At 37.1% G+C, this 17,306-nt stretch overlaps 2 protein-coding genes and 1 non-coding gene across 8 annotated transcripts; 1 reads left to right on the top strand and 2 right to left on the bottom strand.

The window, feature by feature from the left end:
• Positions 1 to 1,868: 1,868 nt before the first annotated feature.
• Positions 1,869 to 8,228, bottom strand: LOC136217121 (U11/U12 small nuclear ribonucleoprotein 59 kDa protein). Of its 6 annotated transcripts, none has more exons than XM_066003708.1 (12): positions 8,092 to 8,228; positions 6,979 to 7,144; positions 6,526 to 6,868; positions 6,351 to 6,434; positions 5,416 to 5,481; positions 4,802 to 4,874; positions 4,083 to 4,468; positions 3,928 to 3,968; positions 3,339 to 3,746; positions 2,972 to 3,026; positions 2,833 to 2,893; positions 1,869 to 2,745 (listed from the first exon to the last, which is right to left on the bottom strand). In XM_066003708.1, the coding sequence occupies exons 2-9, from the start codon at positions 7,140 to 7,142 to the stop codon at positions 3,668 to 3,670; spliced, it is 1,236 nt and encodes a 411-aa protein (XP_065859780.1). In that variant the 5' UTR covers positions 7,143 to 7,144; positions 8,092 to 8,228; the 3' UTR covers positions 1,869 to 2,745; positions 2,833 to 2,893; positions 2,972 to 3,026; positions 3,339 to 3,667. The 6 variants fall into 6 exon arrangements, with proteins under 6 accessions (XP_065859780.1, XP_065859778.1, XP_065859779.1 ...); XM_066003706.1 differs by having other exon boundaries at positions 2,833 to 2,900; XM_066003707.1 differs by having other exon boundaries at positions 1,869 to 2,893.
• A 106-nt stretch (positions 8,229 to 8,334) lies between these two features.
• Positions 8,335 to 8,418, top strand: TRNAL-CAA (transfer RNA leucine (anticodon CAA)). The gene has a single exon. It is a non-coding gene; the product is annotated as a tRNA-Leu (tRNA).
• Positions 8,419 to 12,117: 3,699 nt separating this feature from the next.
• Positions 12,118 to 12,696, bottom strand: LOC136216714 (probable membrane-associated kinase regulator 6). Its single transcript, XM_066003269.1, has one exon. It carries the CDS (start codon positions 12,694 to 12,696, stop codon positions 12,118 to 12,120), a length of 579 nt encoding a protein of 192 aa, XP_065859341.1.
• Positions 12,697 to 17,306: the final 4,610 nt, after the last annotated feature.

The following is a 17,306-nucleotide window of genomic DNA, read 5'->3' on the forward strand; positions in this document are numbered from 1 at the left end:
TTACTCTTTACTGTTTGTCGTACTTCTTCTGTCCACCAAGATGTGTCCTTACCCGGTGGCATGCTACCTTTAGATTCCCCTAGAACTTCCTTCGCTACTTCCCTTATACTATGCTCCATCTTATTCCATATCGAATCTATATCTGAATCCATATTGCAAGTCCAAATATCTTTTTTGGTCATCTCATCCACAAATTTTTGTTGATTCTCCCCTTGCAATTTCCACCACTTAATCTTAGTCTCTACTTGAGGTGTTTGTTTTCTTATACATTTCCTACTTCGAAAATCTAGCACCACTACTCTATGTTGGGTTGTCGTACTCTCACCAGGGATCACCTTACAATCAATATAACTCTTTCTCCAAGCACTCCTTACTAAGAAGAAGTCAATTTGGCTCGCATTACCGCCACTCCGATAAGTCACTAAGTGGGATGTTCTCTTCATAAACCATGTGTTCATGATACTCAAGTCATAGGCTGATGCGAATTCCAAAATATCATTTCCTGCTTCATTCTTATCTCCAAAACCATACCCTCCATGAACACTCTCAAACCCATCTCGCCTAGAACCCACGTGTCCATTGAGATCACCCCCTAATACCATTTTTTCATCCCTAGGAACCTGTTGCACCACTTCCTCTAAGTCATCCCAAAAAGCTTGTCTTATAGACACATCTAATCCTATTTGTGGCGCATATGCACTAATGACATTCACAACCTCATCCCCTATCACTAGCTTAACACTCATAATTCTATCGCTCTTCCTAGACACCGCTACTACCTCATCAATATACTCCCTATCAATAAGAATACCTACTCCATTTCTACCCTTATCCTTTCCTGTGTACCAAAGCTTATAACCCCAAGGAGCTATCTCTCTAGCCTTGGCTCCAACCCACTTGGTTTCTTGTAGGCATAATATATTTATTCTCCTCCTCTTCATAACATCTACAATTTCAGCTAATCTTCCTGTCAAAGAACCTATGTTCCATGTCCCAAAGCGTAACCTACTACCCTTACCCCTACCCCTACCATTACCGTGGACTAGCTTATTTACCCGCAACCCTTGCATATTTGACACCACCCCCGGGTCCTGGGGTGGCGCGCCGCTTCGGGGCGACGACCTAGCAACCCTTGCACATTTATCACTACACCCGGGTCTAGGAAGTGCAGCGCGTCGCTGAGTAGGGAACGCCCCAACGGTATTTATATTATGGTTCATGTCATAAGATGTGGCTAAGTTTTACGCTGGCCGCCACAAACCTACCGCAACCCTCCTCCTTTGTCCGGGCTTGGGACCGGCTGTAAAGGCCACCAAGTGACCCTCACAGGCAGAGTTATTAGAAATTCTTAATGCAAGCATTAAATTGATTCACAATCATAATATAAAATTCATGAAATATGGCAAACACATCACTTTTTTATTGTATGCAAAACATCCATGAAAATCAGGCAAATTCATTAGTAAACACAATAAAATATCGATGTCTATAAAGTGATAAAACAGGGGTTGGTCCCCAAACATCTGCATGCATATATTGGAAAGGAAAAGTACTAGACCTAGAAATCGCAACCAAAGACTTGTGAGATGATTTCCCTAAGGGACAAAAATCACACATTTGAGGAGACCCGGAGTGCGGAAGATTATGCTTACGAAGTCAGAACAGTGTTCTGACTGTTGAATCCTAATAGTGCCCAAGTCTTGCGTGCCATTATCAATTAATGTCACTTGTATCTTTCTTATAAGATTGATCCCTATTGCATCATATGGCTACAAACAACTGAGAGAGATTGAATATCAGTGTCAATATCATTACTACTGCCATGGTAATAGTAAAAAAAAAAAAAAAAAAAAAAAGAAGCTTCACTATAATTTTAAACTTCAATCCCTTTTTTTTTTGTCAATGTGGCAGTACCTGCTTTATAGCATCATTATTGGTTGTTGCTTTTTTTTTTTTTTTTTTTTTTTTGCCACAGTCAATTCTGGTCACAACCACCTAAAATTACAACTTTCTCGACAGTTATAAGTAACTTATTGGCAGTTCATAACGGATATAAAACTGTCAAGTGTCAGCAGTTCCTACAACTTTGGCTTCTACATCATATAAGATTGGTCATGGAACTAAAAACAGAACAGGAAAGGAGTCAAAAATTGCAACAATGCTTTCAGTACTTATCTGTTGCATATACAACTTCTTATCTTCTTTCATGAAAAATCTGATCATTTTGTTTCATTTTGAAGTATCCTGCAATTCTAAATTTTTGATGGAAGATGAGGATAACTTCAAACTGGCAATTCAAGGAGAAGATGAGGTTCGATTCCTGCTATCTGCCCAATCGAACCCAGAGCTAGCTGGTTCTCCCCAACACAGTTTATAAGAGGCTATCTGAAATCACACAGGTCCAAAATTTCACAGCAAAATCAGATTAGAAGTAAGAATTGGTGGGAAAAATTTCCCATGGAGCATGAAATAATCCAGTTCTTTAATCCGAGGCAAAGTCTGTGCAATCTGCATGCAATTGCTTCAGCTAAAGTTGCATCAATACCAAAACATAATCCATTTTTTAGTTTCAAACTGACTCTAAGAAGTATGCAGGGTACACCCATAACCAATACTCCCATTATCAGCAAAAGTTGCAGCATCTAAGTTGCACTTTTAAACCTCATCAGAGCCAGCCTGCCAAAACTGAACATCAGCAGCATCTGGGTGGAATTTTTTCGATCGTCTCCATTCAACAGTGATCATCTGGTATCAAAAATAGCTCGGAGATGTTACACAATTAAACCATCTGGAATTCTTTTCCAAACCTTATCTTTCAGATAGGAAAAATACCCATTTGATTTTCCCAACACAAGCAAGCAATGCCGAGGTAACAACCCATGTTTTTATCAGACTTCATCCTGTAAAACTTAGACTAATTACAGGAGATAACATCAGCATATTTACTGAAAGAGAAGATAAACTATCTGACCAGAAGCCTCCTCATAATCTTGCAAGTTGTGCTTCAAATGAATACATTGAGACAACTGTGCATGAAAGAAGCATTGTCGTTAGCGAAAAACAAATGGAAAATGATTGAAGAATGAGATTTAAAAGAAAAAGTAACTACAGTGGACAGTAAATTGAATGGATAAGGGTCATAATCCTCGAGGGTTAGTGTTAATATGTTTAACAATATTTTTGAAGAAATAATTAAAATAGAGATTGCCTATTTGACTGCAAATTTTTGTTTAATAGGATGGGTATCTATTGCTCATAGCAATTAATATTGCTTTGGAATACAACATAAATGAAGTAACCACAACTTTCTATTCGAAGTTTGAAAGAGATGGACATACCACAAAAAGGAAGCAGGCGAGGTTCCAGACCTTGAAATTTTCCACCAGTGATGCAATTATGATGTGAAATTGAGCATTGTTTCATTTAAGTCGTAAAAAAAGGTATGCAGATGTTTGTAATTAATTTCATGTAGGTTGTTAGAAGTGGCTGTGGGATCAAAATCAAGGAGAGCCTCTAAATCAAACAAAGTGAATGGGGAAAAATGGTGGATCTGGAACCACTTCATAGTTTTTGGAAGCCACAGCTAAAAGAAATCAGCTTCCAAATGCTTTCGAACTCTGCAGCACACAGGTCATAGCTGATGGAAGCCAAACCGTGTCATTTTCAATCATGTAGGCCTAACAAGGTAGGATGCCCATACTTCATCTGCTGGAGGTGGTGGCTGCACCCAATGCCCTGGAATCCGGCTGCACACCCACATTCCATATACAAATTACTTGAAGATAAAAGGCATTAAAGTAACAATGAAATTAACTAAAAGACACAGATGAAGGAATAATAGAAGGAAGCATGCCATATGGGCAGGCTTAAGTGCATATGGATGATCAACATGATCAGTCTAGTAGTTTCTTGCGGAAATGATCTTACCTTCCTCCTGGTCTTATATAGGCATCCCATGTTCTTCTAACCTGCAAACCAGGATCAAATAACTCGTAAGATTGAATGGAAAAGGATCACTCTTTTACAATATTCGTCATTACTGCACCATATGATTTGCAAGCAACTGAGCAGTTGAATAGCACCTCAATAAGAGTGCCCATATCATTATTGCTGCCGTGGTAGTAGTGGTAAAACTCCATTGGTAAATTTGCCACAGAATCAAAAGCTCCACGATAACTTTGAACTTCAGCTCCTTTTTCTTTAGATGTGTCAGTAACTGCACTAGACTCTCCACTGTCTTTTCCCTGAGTTGTGTTGCCTTTATTTTCCTCCACTCCATCAGTTTCATTACTTGAATCCTTTAAGATAGGTCCACGAATCTGGGTAATTTTCCTAGATTCTTCAGCAGTTAATATAGCATCCTTGGCAGCACCTGTGTCAGCAGCAGCCATTGCTTGCCGCTCCTCTTCTTCAACTGCCACTCGAATTCTCTCAAGAAAATTGTCATCCTCCTCTGGAAGAAAATGCCCTGCATGATTATGCAATTAACCTTAGTTAGATATTACAATTAAAAATAATAATTCTCGTGCATTGACACAATTAGAAATTGCAGACATGAAAAGCCACACATCATTTTTCAAAAAAAGTGCCAAGCATAAGTTACCAAGTCTCAAAACTCAAAAGCATCACCAAACATATTGAATCTCCTTTTGTATTCATAACTGCTGTAGAGATATCTAATCTCTCCTTATATGACCACATTAGACAATATACCTACTATGTAGGTTGTAAGAAGCCCACCAGATCATGACAGGCGGAGTATGCATCAGGTAAACAAATAGCATATATTTGTTATACAAACCTTGTTTTTTCAATTTCTGTATCCTGATAGAACGCAATTCTTGCAACTTCTCCACAACCAAAGCCAGCTCTAACTGAAATGTATGACATCATATAAGATTTGTTATTTCTCCATAATTGAAACAGAAAAGAAAAGGAAAGGAAACAGAAAAATCGCAACAGCTCTTCATACTATTAGTTTCCTATGGTAGTTTTGAACCGTCCACTGAACAATGTTTTCATAGGTCTCAATATAGCATTTTCGCTAGGGACAGATCTTTCATATATGTAGGCTCTATTTAGGTGATAAGTATATGCAGGGTTTCTCAATCTAAATCTCATGAATCAGAAAAGCATACAGAAAAATTGAGGAGGTTTACAAGGAGATAAAATCTAAATACTAGCTCTGGTAGTTAGCATTCAAAATGCCATGCTTTTTGTTCTTTTTTCTGAATTATAAAGCTCCATGAACTCTATTAGGTCCAAGTAAGAGAAACCAAATGACTAGCCAACAATATGTCTGAGTTAAAAAGAAGAAACAACCAAACAAATTTCCCTTGAGCAATTAAAAGAACTGAAAATAAGATAAGCTACAGATTCTCATATACAAAGCAAGTGCACTTCACAAATTCTCACCTCAGATTCTAATCTCTTTCTCTCCTCTTTTTCTTTAAGTTTTGCAATCTTTTTCATCTTTCCCACCTGCAACCACACTTGCCCAAGTTAAAAAAACATTGATCTCAGTCAAGTGTTCCATCATTTAAAGCTGGATAGACAGTTTATAACAATATGCACGATTGCATAGAATTACACTGCTCCCATCAACAAAAAGCAATCATTAAATGCACAGTTCTAAAGACTCAATATGCATGGATAACTGTAATTGTGCAGTGGATTGTAACCATGATATCGTTGTGCAATGGACAACTATAATTGTGCAGTGATAGGTGAAGTTCATTAACCTGAAAATCAAGAACAGCAATCAGCGAGCCTAGTTTTTCCTTCTAACAACAATTATACCTGTTTATTCTAAGGGGAAATTGCAACACCACATGTGCTCTGGCTAAAAGAAGTCAGATGCTCAAATTTTACAAAGACTTTTATTGGTTTAACAGCATGCCATTAATTCTGAAATAGGCAGTTTCATCCTTGCAAGCCATCTGATGTCCCATGAAATATTGACTGAAAACACTCCCAAAAAACATTTCTATGCAAATATAACTAAGTTCTGTAGGGCTACTTCACTGGTTAGTATCAAAGAACAAACATTTGCTATTTTTCGTGAAAAATATGATTTTCGTATTAGAAAAAGTGATAGATTCTATTAGGAGGACTAAAACTAAGGGTTGTCCTTTTAAGCTGAAACCATCACAGATCGTTTGCAAGCCTCAACAAAGAGCATCATGATTATATTTGTTGGTTCCAACTTAATTTGATCAAAATAAGACAAATAACACAGGATAAACTTTTAAATTAAAAATCATGAGGCTTTCGGAGTTTGTAGCGGTAATTGAGTGAGAAACAACTTCCAATAACAACTGAGTCACCTGAAACCCGAAAATTTCCAATACCTTTAGTTGAGCAGCCTCCTTGGCAATCTCCCTGGCCCTCCATTCATCAGCTTCCCGATTAGCTTGGTCAAACTGTTCTTGCTCCTAAATATCAAAGTAAGAAAATTAAACAAAAAAGTCACAGGCTAGGAATAAGAGTGCCACAGCAGTCAAAAACATGCTAAATAAAGACAACCTTTGCCTGAATTTCTGCAATGCGCTTTCTCTTTCTCTTCCTCCAAAGTTTATTTCTATTGTATTTCAGTATTTTATCAGATAACCTAAACGATGCTGATTTCTCCTCCCAGGGACCAGCTTCATCTATGAGAGGTCGAAAAAGCTCTAGCTGAGCTCTTAATTTTGACATCAAAGACTCTGCAGCATTCACTGAAAGTGATTCCTGTACTTTCATATCAACTTTCCTATCTTGTAAATACTTGGAAACTTCACGTGCAACAGGGTGAATAGACTCATTTTCCACATGTTCCACAGATCCTGTAGCATCTTTTATTGTCATCAACACCTCCAGTTCCTTCTGCCTGTTTAGAGTGCAATTTAATTATTGCCTTGGTTCAATAGACTACAGCTTTTAGTTTATGAAAAAAGCAACAAGATGAACCATTAGTGATTTTAAGAAAGAGATTATTACATTGCTTTTGCAAGCATCAGAGTCTCTTGTAATTCTCTAAGCTGATGATGCACATTTTTGGTGCCCCATAAGGAACTTGACCGTGGAGGGTCCGGTAGCAATATTGGAAACCAGGGGGATGGAGGAGGTGGTGCAGGAGGACCGTGAAATTGTGCTGGATTCATTGCTGTGGGAGAGGGAAATAATAAAAAACTGACTTCAACACATTCCAAAAAATACAATGATTGTGTTGTGGAGGCAAATGTGAAGTAATCAAGTGATTATCCTTTTATTTGCATAGCATATAGCTCGGAAGCTGAACATCAGTATAACATTTTATGTCAAGTTTTTAAGCATAACCATGTGATCAACAGATAAAGTATTGACAATAAGCATATCCCGCTGGTTACTAAGGAATTGAAGCAACAAAAGAAGAAAGTAAAATCCCGAAGCACTTCAGTTTCTGTTACTCATCAAAGATGGACACTCAGTACACAATTACAAGCAATTTACGGCAACATGATAGTCCCACATGACCCGGGGCTCAAATATTGAGCAACAAATTTTTTTGATAAAGTAAAAAAAAAAAAAATATTCAAACTATTCACACCTCTAAATAAGTGACAATTGAGTTTGCCATTGTACAATTTTTTTGATACAATTTACTATTACATATGCTAATAGCAAATGATTAATCATTATCTAAGATGTTTCTTATGATGATTTAAACTTGAAACAAGTAAACTTCATTTGGAGACTAACAAAACAATGGCAATTTTTACTTTCTTTCTCTTTCTCTTCTTTCTATGACATGAAAAAGTCAAATGCTTCTTCTGATATTGTGATATGCTATATTTCTATTGATTTTACAAATTCCAATAGAGTTGAAAAATCTTAATTTGGTTAACTTTAAGACAAAAAAATACTTGATTTACATACAAAGGTTCTTTAAGCCTTCAATTCAGCAAAAACACCAACAGCATTCAGTTCAGCAAAAATACTTTAAACCTTCAATTAAGCAAAAACAAAAACAGCATTCAAATTCAATCAAGCCTTCATATTCAATTAAGCTTTTATCAGTAGCATTCAAAGAACAATTAAGCCTTGCCTTCATATTCAATTCAGATTACTAACCTGTCTGACCGCCGGAGATGATTTCCGTTTCCGTCGAAGAAAAGAGAAGGTTGCGATGGTGGAAGTAGCGGCGCCAGCGGTGGAGGCAACTGGCAGTCAGTGGAGTGGCGGAAGAGAAGAGCTCTCTCTCTCTCTCTCTTGCGATTTCCCTCTCCAGGGAATAAATAAAAGTTGCTGTTTTTTGTGCAACTTCCGCATAAATATATTATAGATATATTAAAACGTTGAAAATATAACACAAATGTCAGGATGGCCGAGTGGTCTAAGGCGCCAGACTCAAGTTCTGGTCTTCGTGAGAGGGCGTGGGTTCAAATCCCACTTCTGACAATATTTTTGAATTTATTTAGTTTATGGGTTTTTATTTTAAATTCAGGATAATATATAGGCTTTTATTAGTTCATGGGCTTTTATTTTTGACAATATTTTTGAATTTATTTAGTTTATGGGTTTTTTATTTTAAATTCAGGATAATATATAGGCTTTTGATTAGTTCATGGGCTTTTATTTTTAGGGAAAGTTACACAGAAATTCATGTTCTAAAAATTATTTTCTAAAAATTATTTACAACTTGACTCAAACCAGTAAAATCAGTACTTTTAATATATTTTATGGATTAACTTTTAATATATTTTATGGATTAAAATTTATAAATTAGAATTCTAGAATATATTTTCTAGGGTTTATGATTTTTGAATTGAAGTTTAGAATTTTTAAATTATAGTATAAAATCATAATATTTGGAAAATAATGACATATTAAGAATTAAGTTTGGTAATATGACTTAGTTGTAAATTTTTACTTAATTATGATATTCATGTATTTTACCCTTATTTTTAATTCAGGATAGTATAGGCTTCTGACAATATTTTTGAATTTGTTTAGTTTATGGGCTTTTATTTCTGGAATAAAGATTGATATTTTTGATATATTAAAAATTAAATTACCAATATTAATTAAATAATAAATATTATTATTTTTTATGAGTTTTGTGTAAAAAAAACCCTATTAATTATGTCAAGTTTAAAAATGGGGTGCAGTTACCGAATATATAAGTTTTCTTATTTTCCACTTTTATTTCACCAACCAAACGAGGTTGCAGTTACCGAAAATATAGGTTCTTTTATTTTCTACTTTCATTTCACCAACCAAACCACTTACAAATGATATTTCTAGAATAAAGATTGATATTTTTGATATTTTTTTATGAGTTTTATGTAAAGAATCCTTAATACAGGATAGTATAGGCTTTTGATATTCGGCCCATTATTTTTTAACTTATTTCGTTATGGGCTTTTATTTTTATTTCACGATAGTATAGGCTTTTAATATTCGATCCAAAAACTAACCACCGCCATCTATTACATGCTTTTGTATTCAACCTAGAAACTAACCACTACCATCTGTTTCCATCCCTGATAGTAAATCTGGCTATTATCAGGTTCCGATCACGTCATTTTTGGGTTCGTGTTAAAAAGGAAAAATTCAAACCCAATCTAAAAACTTTTGTGTCATAATCGTGTACCTGTTTGGATTAGTATCGAGTCTTTTATTTTTAATTCATGATAGTATAGACTTTTAATATTCGGCCCAAAAACTAACCACCGCCATCTATTACATACTTTTGATTTGTTTCCACCCCTGGTAGTAAATCTGGCTATTATCGGGTTCCTATCATGTCAGTTTTGGGTTCGTGTTAAAAAGGGAAAACTCAAACCCAATCTAAAAACTTTTGTGTCACAATCGTGTTAACCTGTTTGGATTAGTATCGAGTCTTTTATTTTTAATTCACGATAGTATATGCTTTTAATATTCGGCCCAAAAACTAACGACGACCATCTATTACATCCTTTTGATCTGTTTCCACCCCCGATAGTAAATCTGGCTATTATCGAGTTCCTATCATGTCATTTTTTAGTTTGTGCCAAAAAGGAAAAACTCAAACCCAATCTTAAAACTTTCGTGTCACAATCGTGTTAACATTTTTGAGTTAGTATCGATTTTATGTCGCATTTTCGGGTTACATATAATTTTATTACGTATAAGTATAACTATTAATGATAACTTTTAAGAATCAATCATCAATGAAGCCAAAGCCCTAATCACAATATTCAAGAATGACTCCAAGTTATTGCTTGCCTATGATAGTTTATTATCACCAAAACTAGTTCAACACCTAAACTATACACCTTTACGAAAACATTAGCTAAGTTGTGGACATTGGTGTATTTGACTACATGTACATATGTACTCTGTTTTATTTGTGCTGAAAATGTCAATGTCTCATTTTTGTATTGCAACTATATAATAGTAGCAAGTTTGTCTTTTTATAATATAAATATTTTTTACTATAGCCTTACTTTGTTTTTGACAAAGTAAGCATTACTTTGTATGTTTTTACAATTGGATGATGGAGTGTAAAATTAATTCAATGGTACAAACACACAAAGTAATGTCTACTTTATAAAAGGCACCATAGTTTTGTATTGGAATTAAATGAGGTTGGTAGCTAGATAATATGTAGATATGACTATTCTCAGAGCATACTTTGTCAATTTCTCATACTTGTCTTGCAATATTCCCTAAAAATTGCATGCATGTATCTCTACCTAGCTCCCAAATCTGCTTGCATACCTGAACCAAATCAAAGTATGAACTAATATCTTGTCTTTAGTGATTATAAACTGTGGTGTGTGGTTCATATGTATTTCTCCTTCCGGAAGAAATAAAACTCCTACCATTGATTAATTAATAGGAAATGACAAGTTTAGTTTGGTTCTTAAAGGACCAAGCATGAAAGTAAGTAAGTTGAACCCTACATGAAGTGATTGAACTATAATAGAACGCGCTTTTAATGCATCTAAACGTGTTTTAAAACCGTAAGTCTTAAAGAATGAAACTTAGCCCTAAGCTAATAAAATCTACACGATGTTAGATCAAATTGTTATAATTGAAATCAAATGTACGACGTATTGATTCGGGAATGAACCAGATTCAAGTTGGTGGACTTGTAACGACCTGGTTATAACAAGGTAGCACTGGAATGGAAGACCTAAGCAAAAAAAACATGACGGATAATAATGTTTTTTTTTTTAATAAATGATTCAAGTTAAGAAGTTTTAGTTTAAGTTACAATCAATTTCTACTAGTTTGTATCCTATATAAGTTACAGCCAATTTCTACTAGGCTCTTACAGTATGAATTGCATAAGTTTTTATATTCACTACCTATACTGTTACAGAATCCAGTACCTGATACCACAAATACAATCTCAGAAGGGCACAAAAACTGGAAGGTAGAAAAGAACAAAACATAAAATCCAAAAAGCTTTCTTTGGGTTCGGATTCAGTTCGCCTAGGGTGCCAACCTCGTTGGGATGACCTGGTTTTCCGTCCCATCCTCCACTTTTAATTAAAAAGAAAAAACCCAAAAAGCTGATTATTTTAATATAAAAACTCATCTTCTCTACCTAATTCTAGGATTGCAATTTCTTTTTTTCCCCCTCCATCCAGGCAATGTGAAGTCAAAGCATGAAACTTTTTCAATCGGTCACCATCACTACTCAATTTTTTAAATGCACATATACCCAGCTAGCAATATTATTCACTATTATTTCTTGACCTTTCAGGATGAAGCAGACAAACAATGTATAATATAATTCTTATCTTTACAACATCAACAATACAAAAATCATATTCTGCCAAAGGAAAGGCTTTATTATATAATTGAAATGGTAAACTTCCCATTGTTTTCAATGTAGAAGCTTCTGCTTTGCTCAATATACAAATCAACATAAACAAATCAAGGAGGCAAACGACACAGATATGAGACAAGGAAAATTCTAGAAGTTCTCGGAGTTTTCTAGCGACTAGTGAGTGCTCAAACCCCTGGCCCACCTTGGATCCGCCCTTGCTCTAGGAGGGTTTGATTTCATTTTATCACTGTTAATCATTTATCTGAAAATAGAAAGTATTCAGAATATGCAAATTCAGTAAATTTGAGAAAGAACAAACATCATAGTATTGAAATCTACCTTTTGCAATGAAGAATTGCCTCATAAATTGAGTGCTCAAAATCATTAATTGGAGATGATTGTGGTGTACTTCTTGAACTACTAACATGTTTTCCTCTTCTATCTATATCACCAACTCTTCTACTTTTACTTGACCCTATTATTTTATGGCACCAGGGTCTCAGATATCCACAGCACTTCTGCAATATTTGCTCTACAGATTTTCTCCATCTTCTTAAAACATGACACTGAACATCAACAGTTGGAACTAGAACTCTAAACGACACCGAAGAGCTAACAGTAGGAGCTAAATCAAGAGACTCAGATGTCTCTATCTTTGACTTGTTAATGTAAACAGGCTTGATGATTCCATCAGAGAAAAGCTGATCAGCATGAGCAAAAGGATGATGAATGGGAACATCAAAATTGAAGTCTCCTAGATATGTTTTCTTCACTATTCTGTAATCTAGTTCTTGTGATGTAGTTTCAAGAGATGGTCTGAAGGACTCTTCAAGTCCATCTAAGGGGGATTTTACACTTGTTAGCCAACTGTGTGAGAAACTTTCAATGGACAGAGGTTCTTCTGAGGATTCCATGGGTTATTTTAAGGAATGATGGAATTGGAGGACTCAAACCCTATATATTCCTCTGATTGGTGTCTTAGAGTGACCGACCACAAGTGAAACAATAATCTATTCTATCAAGGTCAAGCAGGAGACAAATGGAACAATATAAATAAGGGGCCAGATATACATCACTTCTTATTTTGTTTTTATTGGTTTTTGTTAGGAATTAGATTGGTTTTGATTATAACAAGTTTGACATGTGGAACGTAAAATTAGAAATGATAACATGGTTCAACTATTTTTTTCCTACATCTACGGACGAGGAGAAACACATAATTCAATAGTAATCGACAAGTTCGTACAACAGTAAAGCAAATCACATCTTTTACCTAAATCTCTAACTCTCAAATCACACGAGATCCGGTTACATCCAGAAACTCATATATATGCATATACAAAGAGCATAAAATCCAAAACTCTCAACGCAAATAAATAAACAAACAACCCTTGCATATATGAGCCTAAAATATAATCCTTTTTCTAGTAGGAACCACTTAAAAAGGGAATGTTTTCAATTCCTAATTAACTGAATAAGGTTCTAGACATACCTTAACATTTTTCTTATCTAGTTTATGGGCATTGAAATATCCTGGAGTTTTTATTATTTAATTGATGATAAAAAATGGTTTACCACCATTGGGCATTGAAACTCTTTAATGTATTACTTTTTGTGCTATATAACTTCATCATTTTTCAGTTTTCTATTTTTCAAACTTTGAACCCCAGGCTCTCCAATTTTAGAAGTCTTTAATCGTTAAGATAGATAGCAAGCACTCCTGAAATTTTAAGAAATCCTTTCCAACAGACAGGAAGTTCAAACAGGATCAAAGATGAGAAAGGAATATATACAGTTTTACTACTACATATTGCATGTGAAGATAGTCAAAGTTTGTCTGAAACAACTTGCTGTGAGTATTGTGTTATGACATCAGAATAACATGATTTTTAAATTGGTATTCTAGAAGGGCATTATTCATTTTTGTCTTTGATGATATTCATCAAATAGGATAATGACATACATGGAGCCTTAAAAAGCTCCAAATCTCCAAGTCATCATACCCTAATTAAATATATGCCTAATCTATTTATCTTGCATATTAAAAAAAAAAATCGATCATTAGATTACAATGCAGACATAAACATTATACCTAAATAAATATCCCAACAAAATGTGAATAAGGTCAGCTGAATCCTGCTAAGGTCTTGTTCAGCAGCTAAACTGTAACAACTTGGTCCAATATCATATAGATATTGTCCGTATTGGCTCAAATCCAACACCTTAGGTCTCACGGTTTTAAAATACGCCTACATGTATTGAATACACACACCTTACTAATAAGAACCAGTCACACTCTCTCTATTTTTAATGTGGGATTCCGTTCATTCCTGGCCTATCGCCATCTCTTAGGTCGCTCCTAGCTCATGCCTTCTGCCTCGACACCACCCACTCCGAACCGGATCGTTACATAAACTATATAGGATGTTAAAAATGTTGTTCAACAGAAAGTTTTTCCAAGTAAAAAGGAAAATGATTTCTAGTTTTCAGACAACAATCATTTTTCTAGTCTTCCATATTTTTACATTCTCACTAATCCACTAACCATTGGCATCATTCAAGTGATAACCCAGGCTGATAGTTAAAGGTTGATAACCCGCGAAGCCCAAAACGGGTTATATTCATTTCGCAAGCCCAGCCCATATTAAAGCCCCATGGGCTAAGATTGGACGGGACCCGAATGAAGGAAGCGGGCGCAGCGAGTAAACCGCCCCGAATTCCTAAACGGAGCGTCAAGACTCCCACTCAGAACCACGTTCGTTGCCATGAAAGCCACGAAAGGGACATGGCCTAAAAAGGGGTAACCGCCCTCAGAACGTGGCCCACTAAGGAGTAACCGCCCTCGGCGGTTACCCAAAAAACACCTATAAAAGGCCTTAAGAATAAGGGGGGAGGTACGTTCATATTTTTTCCCACAAAGCTATTGCTAAATTATAGACTCATTTTTACAAAAACTGACTTGATCGTCGGAGAGTTTTCCCGGAGATCCTGTCTCCGGTTTTGTTTTGCAGGTAACTCCGGCAAAGAATATCAAAGCGGATCCAGCAAGTTATCATTGGTGCGGTGAAGGTGGACCTTTTTTTACCAACACTTGGTTAAAGGTACACGAAGAACATGTCAGAACCATCACGAACGACCGGTGTTACGACCAGATCCACTAGCATGAACTCACGAGGTTCACGGATTGCAAATTCGCAGCCTGCAGGTACTCAGCCTGTGGTGCCTAGCTCGTTAGGCCCCTCGGGACAATTGGGTCCCTTATTGGAAGTGCAGGTGCAAAATGAAATGGAGATGTCCAATAGCGATTTCGTGCAGATGGCAGGACAGGTCTTGGCTTCGAATATGAGCCAGGCGGCTGGCGATCGAATGATTAATTTATTAACCGCCCTCGCCGAACGCGATACCGCCATGGCGCCTGCCCCTCAGGAACCTGTGGTTATCTCAACACAATCACCGACTATTCCTGTCATACCTGTCCTTCCGCAGCCATCTCAGGTGCCAAATCAAGTGGGCCAGAGTAGTCGCACGAATCCACACAGTCACCCGAGCAACTACTCGCACCTAGATCTCATTACGACGACACATCCAGCCTGGCAGCCATCCCAACCGTTGCCAGGAATGCAAGGCACTCTTCCGCTACAACAACTGGACCCTTTTCCTCACAGACGTTCGGAATTGATGACGCCTAACACAACTATGTCTGGGCGTGAGCACACATGGAACTTTGATCCTATAACGGGACGGCGATTGGTCCACCAACAGGCACCCGTCTCAACACCGATGGACGAGTGGATGCCATCCAGAATTCACCAGCAGCGGATGGAAGAGGTCCGGCGAGTACCCGATATTGACTTAGAAGATCAATTACGGAGCATGATGGAGCGAATGGGGTACTCACCTCGGCCGAGAGCAGAGGTCCAAAGCGATTCACCTTTTGCCCCTTCGTTGCGGGAATTCATTCCAGATCACAGAATCAAAGCACCTGCCATACCAAAATACTATGGGGATCCAAATTCTGACCCTGAGGCTCATGTCAGGAACTACAGAGAGTTAATGGATGTTGCAGGGGCAAGCGAAAGCATAATTTGCAGGTTATTCTCGACAACTTTGGGCGGTGCGGCATCTTATTGGTTTCGATCTTTACCGGCAGAATCTATTCACAATTGGCAACAATATAGTCGGGATTTCTGTGCGAAGTTCGTGGGCTGTAAAGCGGCAGATGTGACAGATAGGCAGCTGAAGGAGATCAAACAGAGAAACTATAATTCCCTAAGGGAATTTGTTGTCGCCTTTAACGATATCCTGGTGCGATTGCAGAACCCAGATATCGTGAGTATTCGCAACATCATGGCGGATGAAACCACAGATTAGAGCATGCGGGAAGAAATCATCCGTAACAAACCACGCACTGTAGCCGAGCTCATGAAGATAGCAAAGGAATTCATGGAAGTGGATGATGTCAACAGGGAACATAGGGCCCAAACTCGGCGAGAAAGAGATGCCGCTAGAACCACTTCGGACAGTCGGCGTCAGACCCAGTCCAAAAGTAATTTTGTTCGAAGAGGCGATCGTCCCTTTCAAGGTGGAGGATATCACACACCACTAAACACGACTCGCCAAGAGGTGTTACTTTGGATCGAAAAGAGCCCCTTGAAGAAGGATGTGCGGTTCCCCGAGGATCTTCATCAATAAAAGTTATTACATTCACTCAGTATGTTACAACAAAATGCGGATTCTTTACAAAAACACATAAATGTGTTGCCTCTTAAAGAAAGGCGGATGCATGATTACGCATCACTCGCAAAAAACCTTAAGGTTAAAATCAAAAACACATAAATGTGTTGCCTGTTAAAGAAAGGCGGATGCTTGATTACGTATCACTCGCAAAAAACCTTAGGGTTAAAATCAAAAACACATAAATGTGTTGCCTGTTAAAGAAAGGCGGATGCATGATTACGCATCACTCGCAAAACCTTATGATCAAAACTTATGATTATTTTCGAAAGAAGAATTATAAGTTAAGGCATAAAATTAAGCGAATAAACGAGTACTCAAAATTGCAAAAAGGGTCTGGCCACCCTAGCTATGAAGAAACACAAATATGGAGTCGGTAAAAGGACAAAGGGCACATATAAAGGGCAAAAAAGTGACAATCACACACATATGAAAAGCAACAACCGAAAGAAAATATATATATCAGAGCGGTTTGTTACATGGTTTTTACATACAAAAGTCCAAATATAAGTTAAGCTATGCTACAGCTTCCTCTCCTTCGCCCCTAATGCCCTCCTGGACTGCGGCGACTCCCTCATCTCCTCCGGTAGGAGGATCTACTTCAAGCGAATCCTCAACCCTTGAATCGGTAACCGCTTCAGTAACCTCTTCGGTGAGAGGTACCTCTTGCACAGGTTGAGAAACGGCTTGGGGTGCCTCTCCTTCCGCGGGCTGAATAGGGATCTCGCAGCTAATCGGAGGATCCTGAAGACTCTTCCAATCTAAGAAGAGTACCTCATCCATATCAGCA

The sequence above is a fragment of the Euphorbia lathyris genome, chromosome 2, assembly GCF_963576675.1.
Source record: "Euphorbia lathyris chromosome 2, ddEupLath1.1, whole genome shotgun sequence".
NCBI lineage: Eukaryota > Viridiplantae > Streptophyta > Magnoliopsida > Malpighiales > Euphorbiaceae > Euphorbia > Euphorbia lathyris.

Bases quoted from the DNA above. Each gene is read 5' to 3' on its own strand.
- LOC136217121 (XM_066003708.1), bottom strand. From the start codon at position 7,142: ATGAATCCAGCACAATTTCACGGTCCTCCTGCACCACCTCCTCCATCC. The intron at 5,482-6,350 runs GTATTGGAAATT...GTGTGGTTGCAG, and splicing joins AGGAGGCTGCTCAACTAAAG to GTGGGAAAGATGAAAAAGAT. The intron at 3,969-4,082 runs GTGCTATTCAAC...CCTGGTTTGCAG, and splicing joins ATATGGGCACTCTTATTGAG to GTTAGAAGAACATGGGATGC.
- LOC136216714 (XM_066003269.1), bottom strand. From the start codon at position 12,696: ATGGAATCCTCAGAAGAACCTCTGTCCATTGAAAGTTTCTCACACAGT.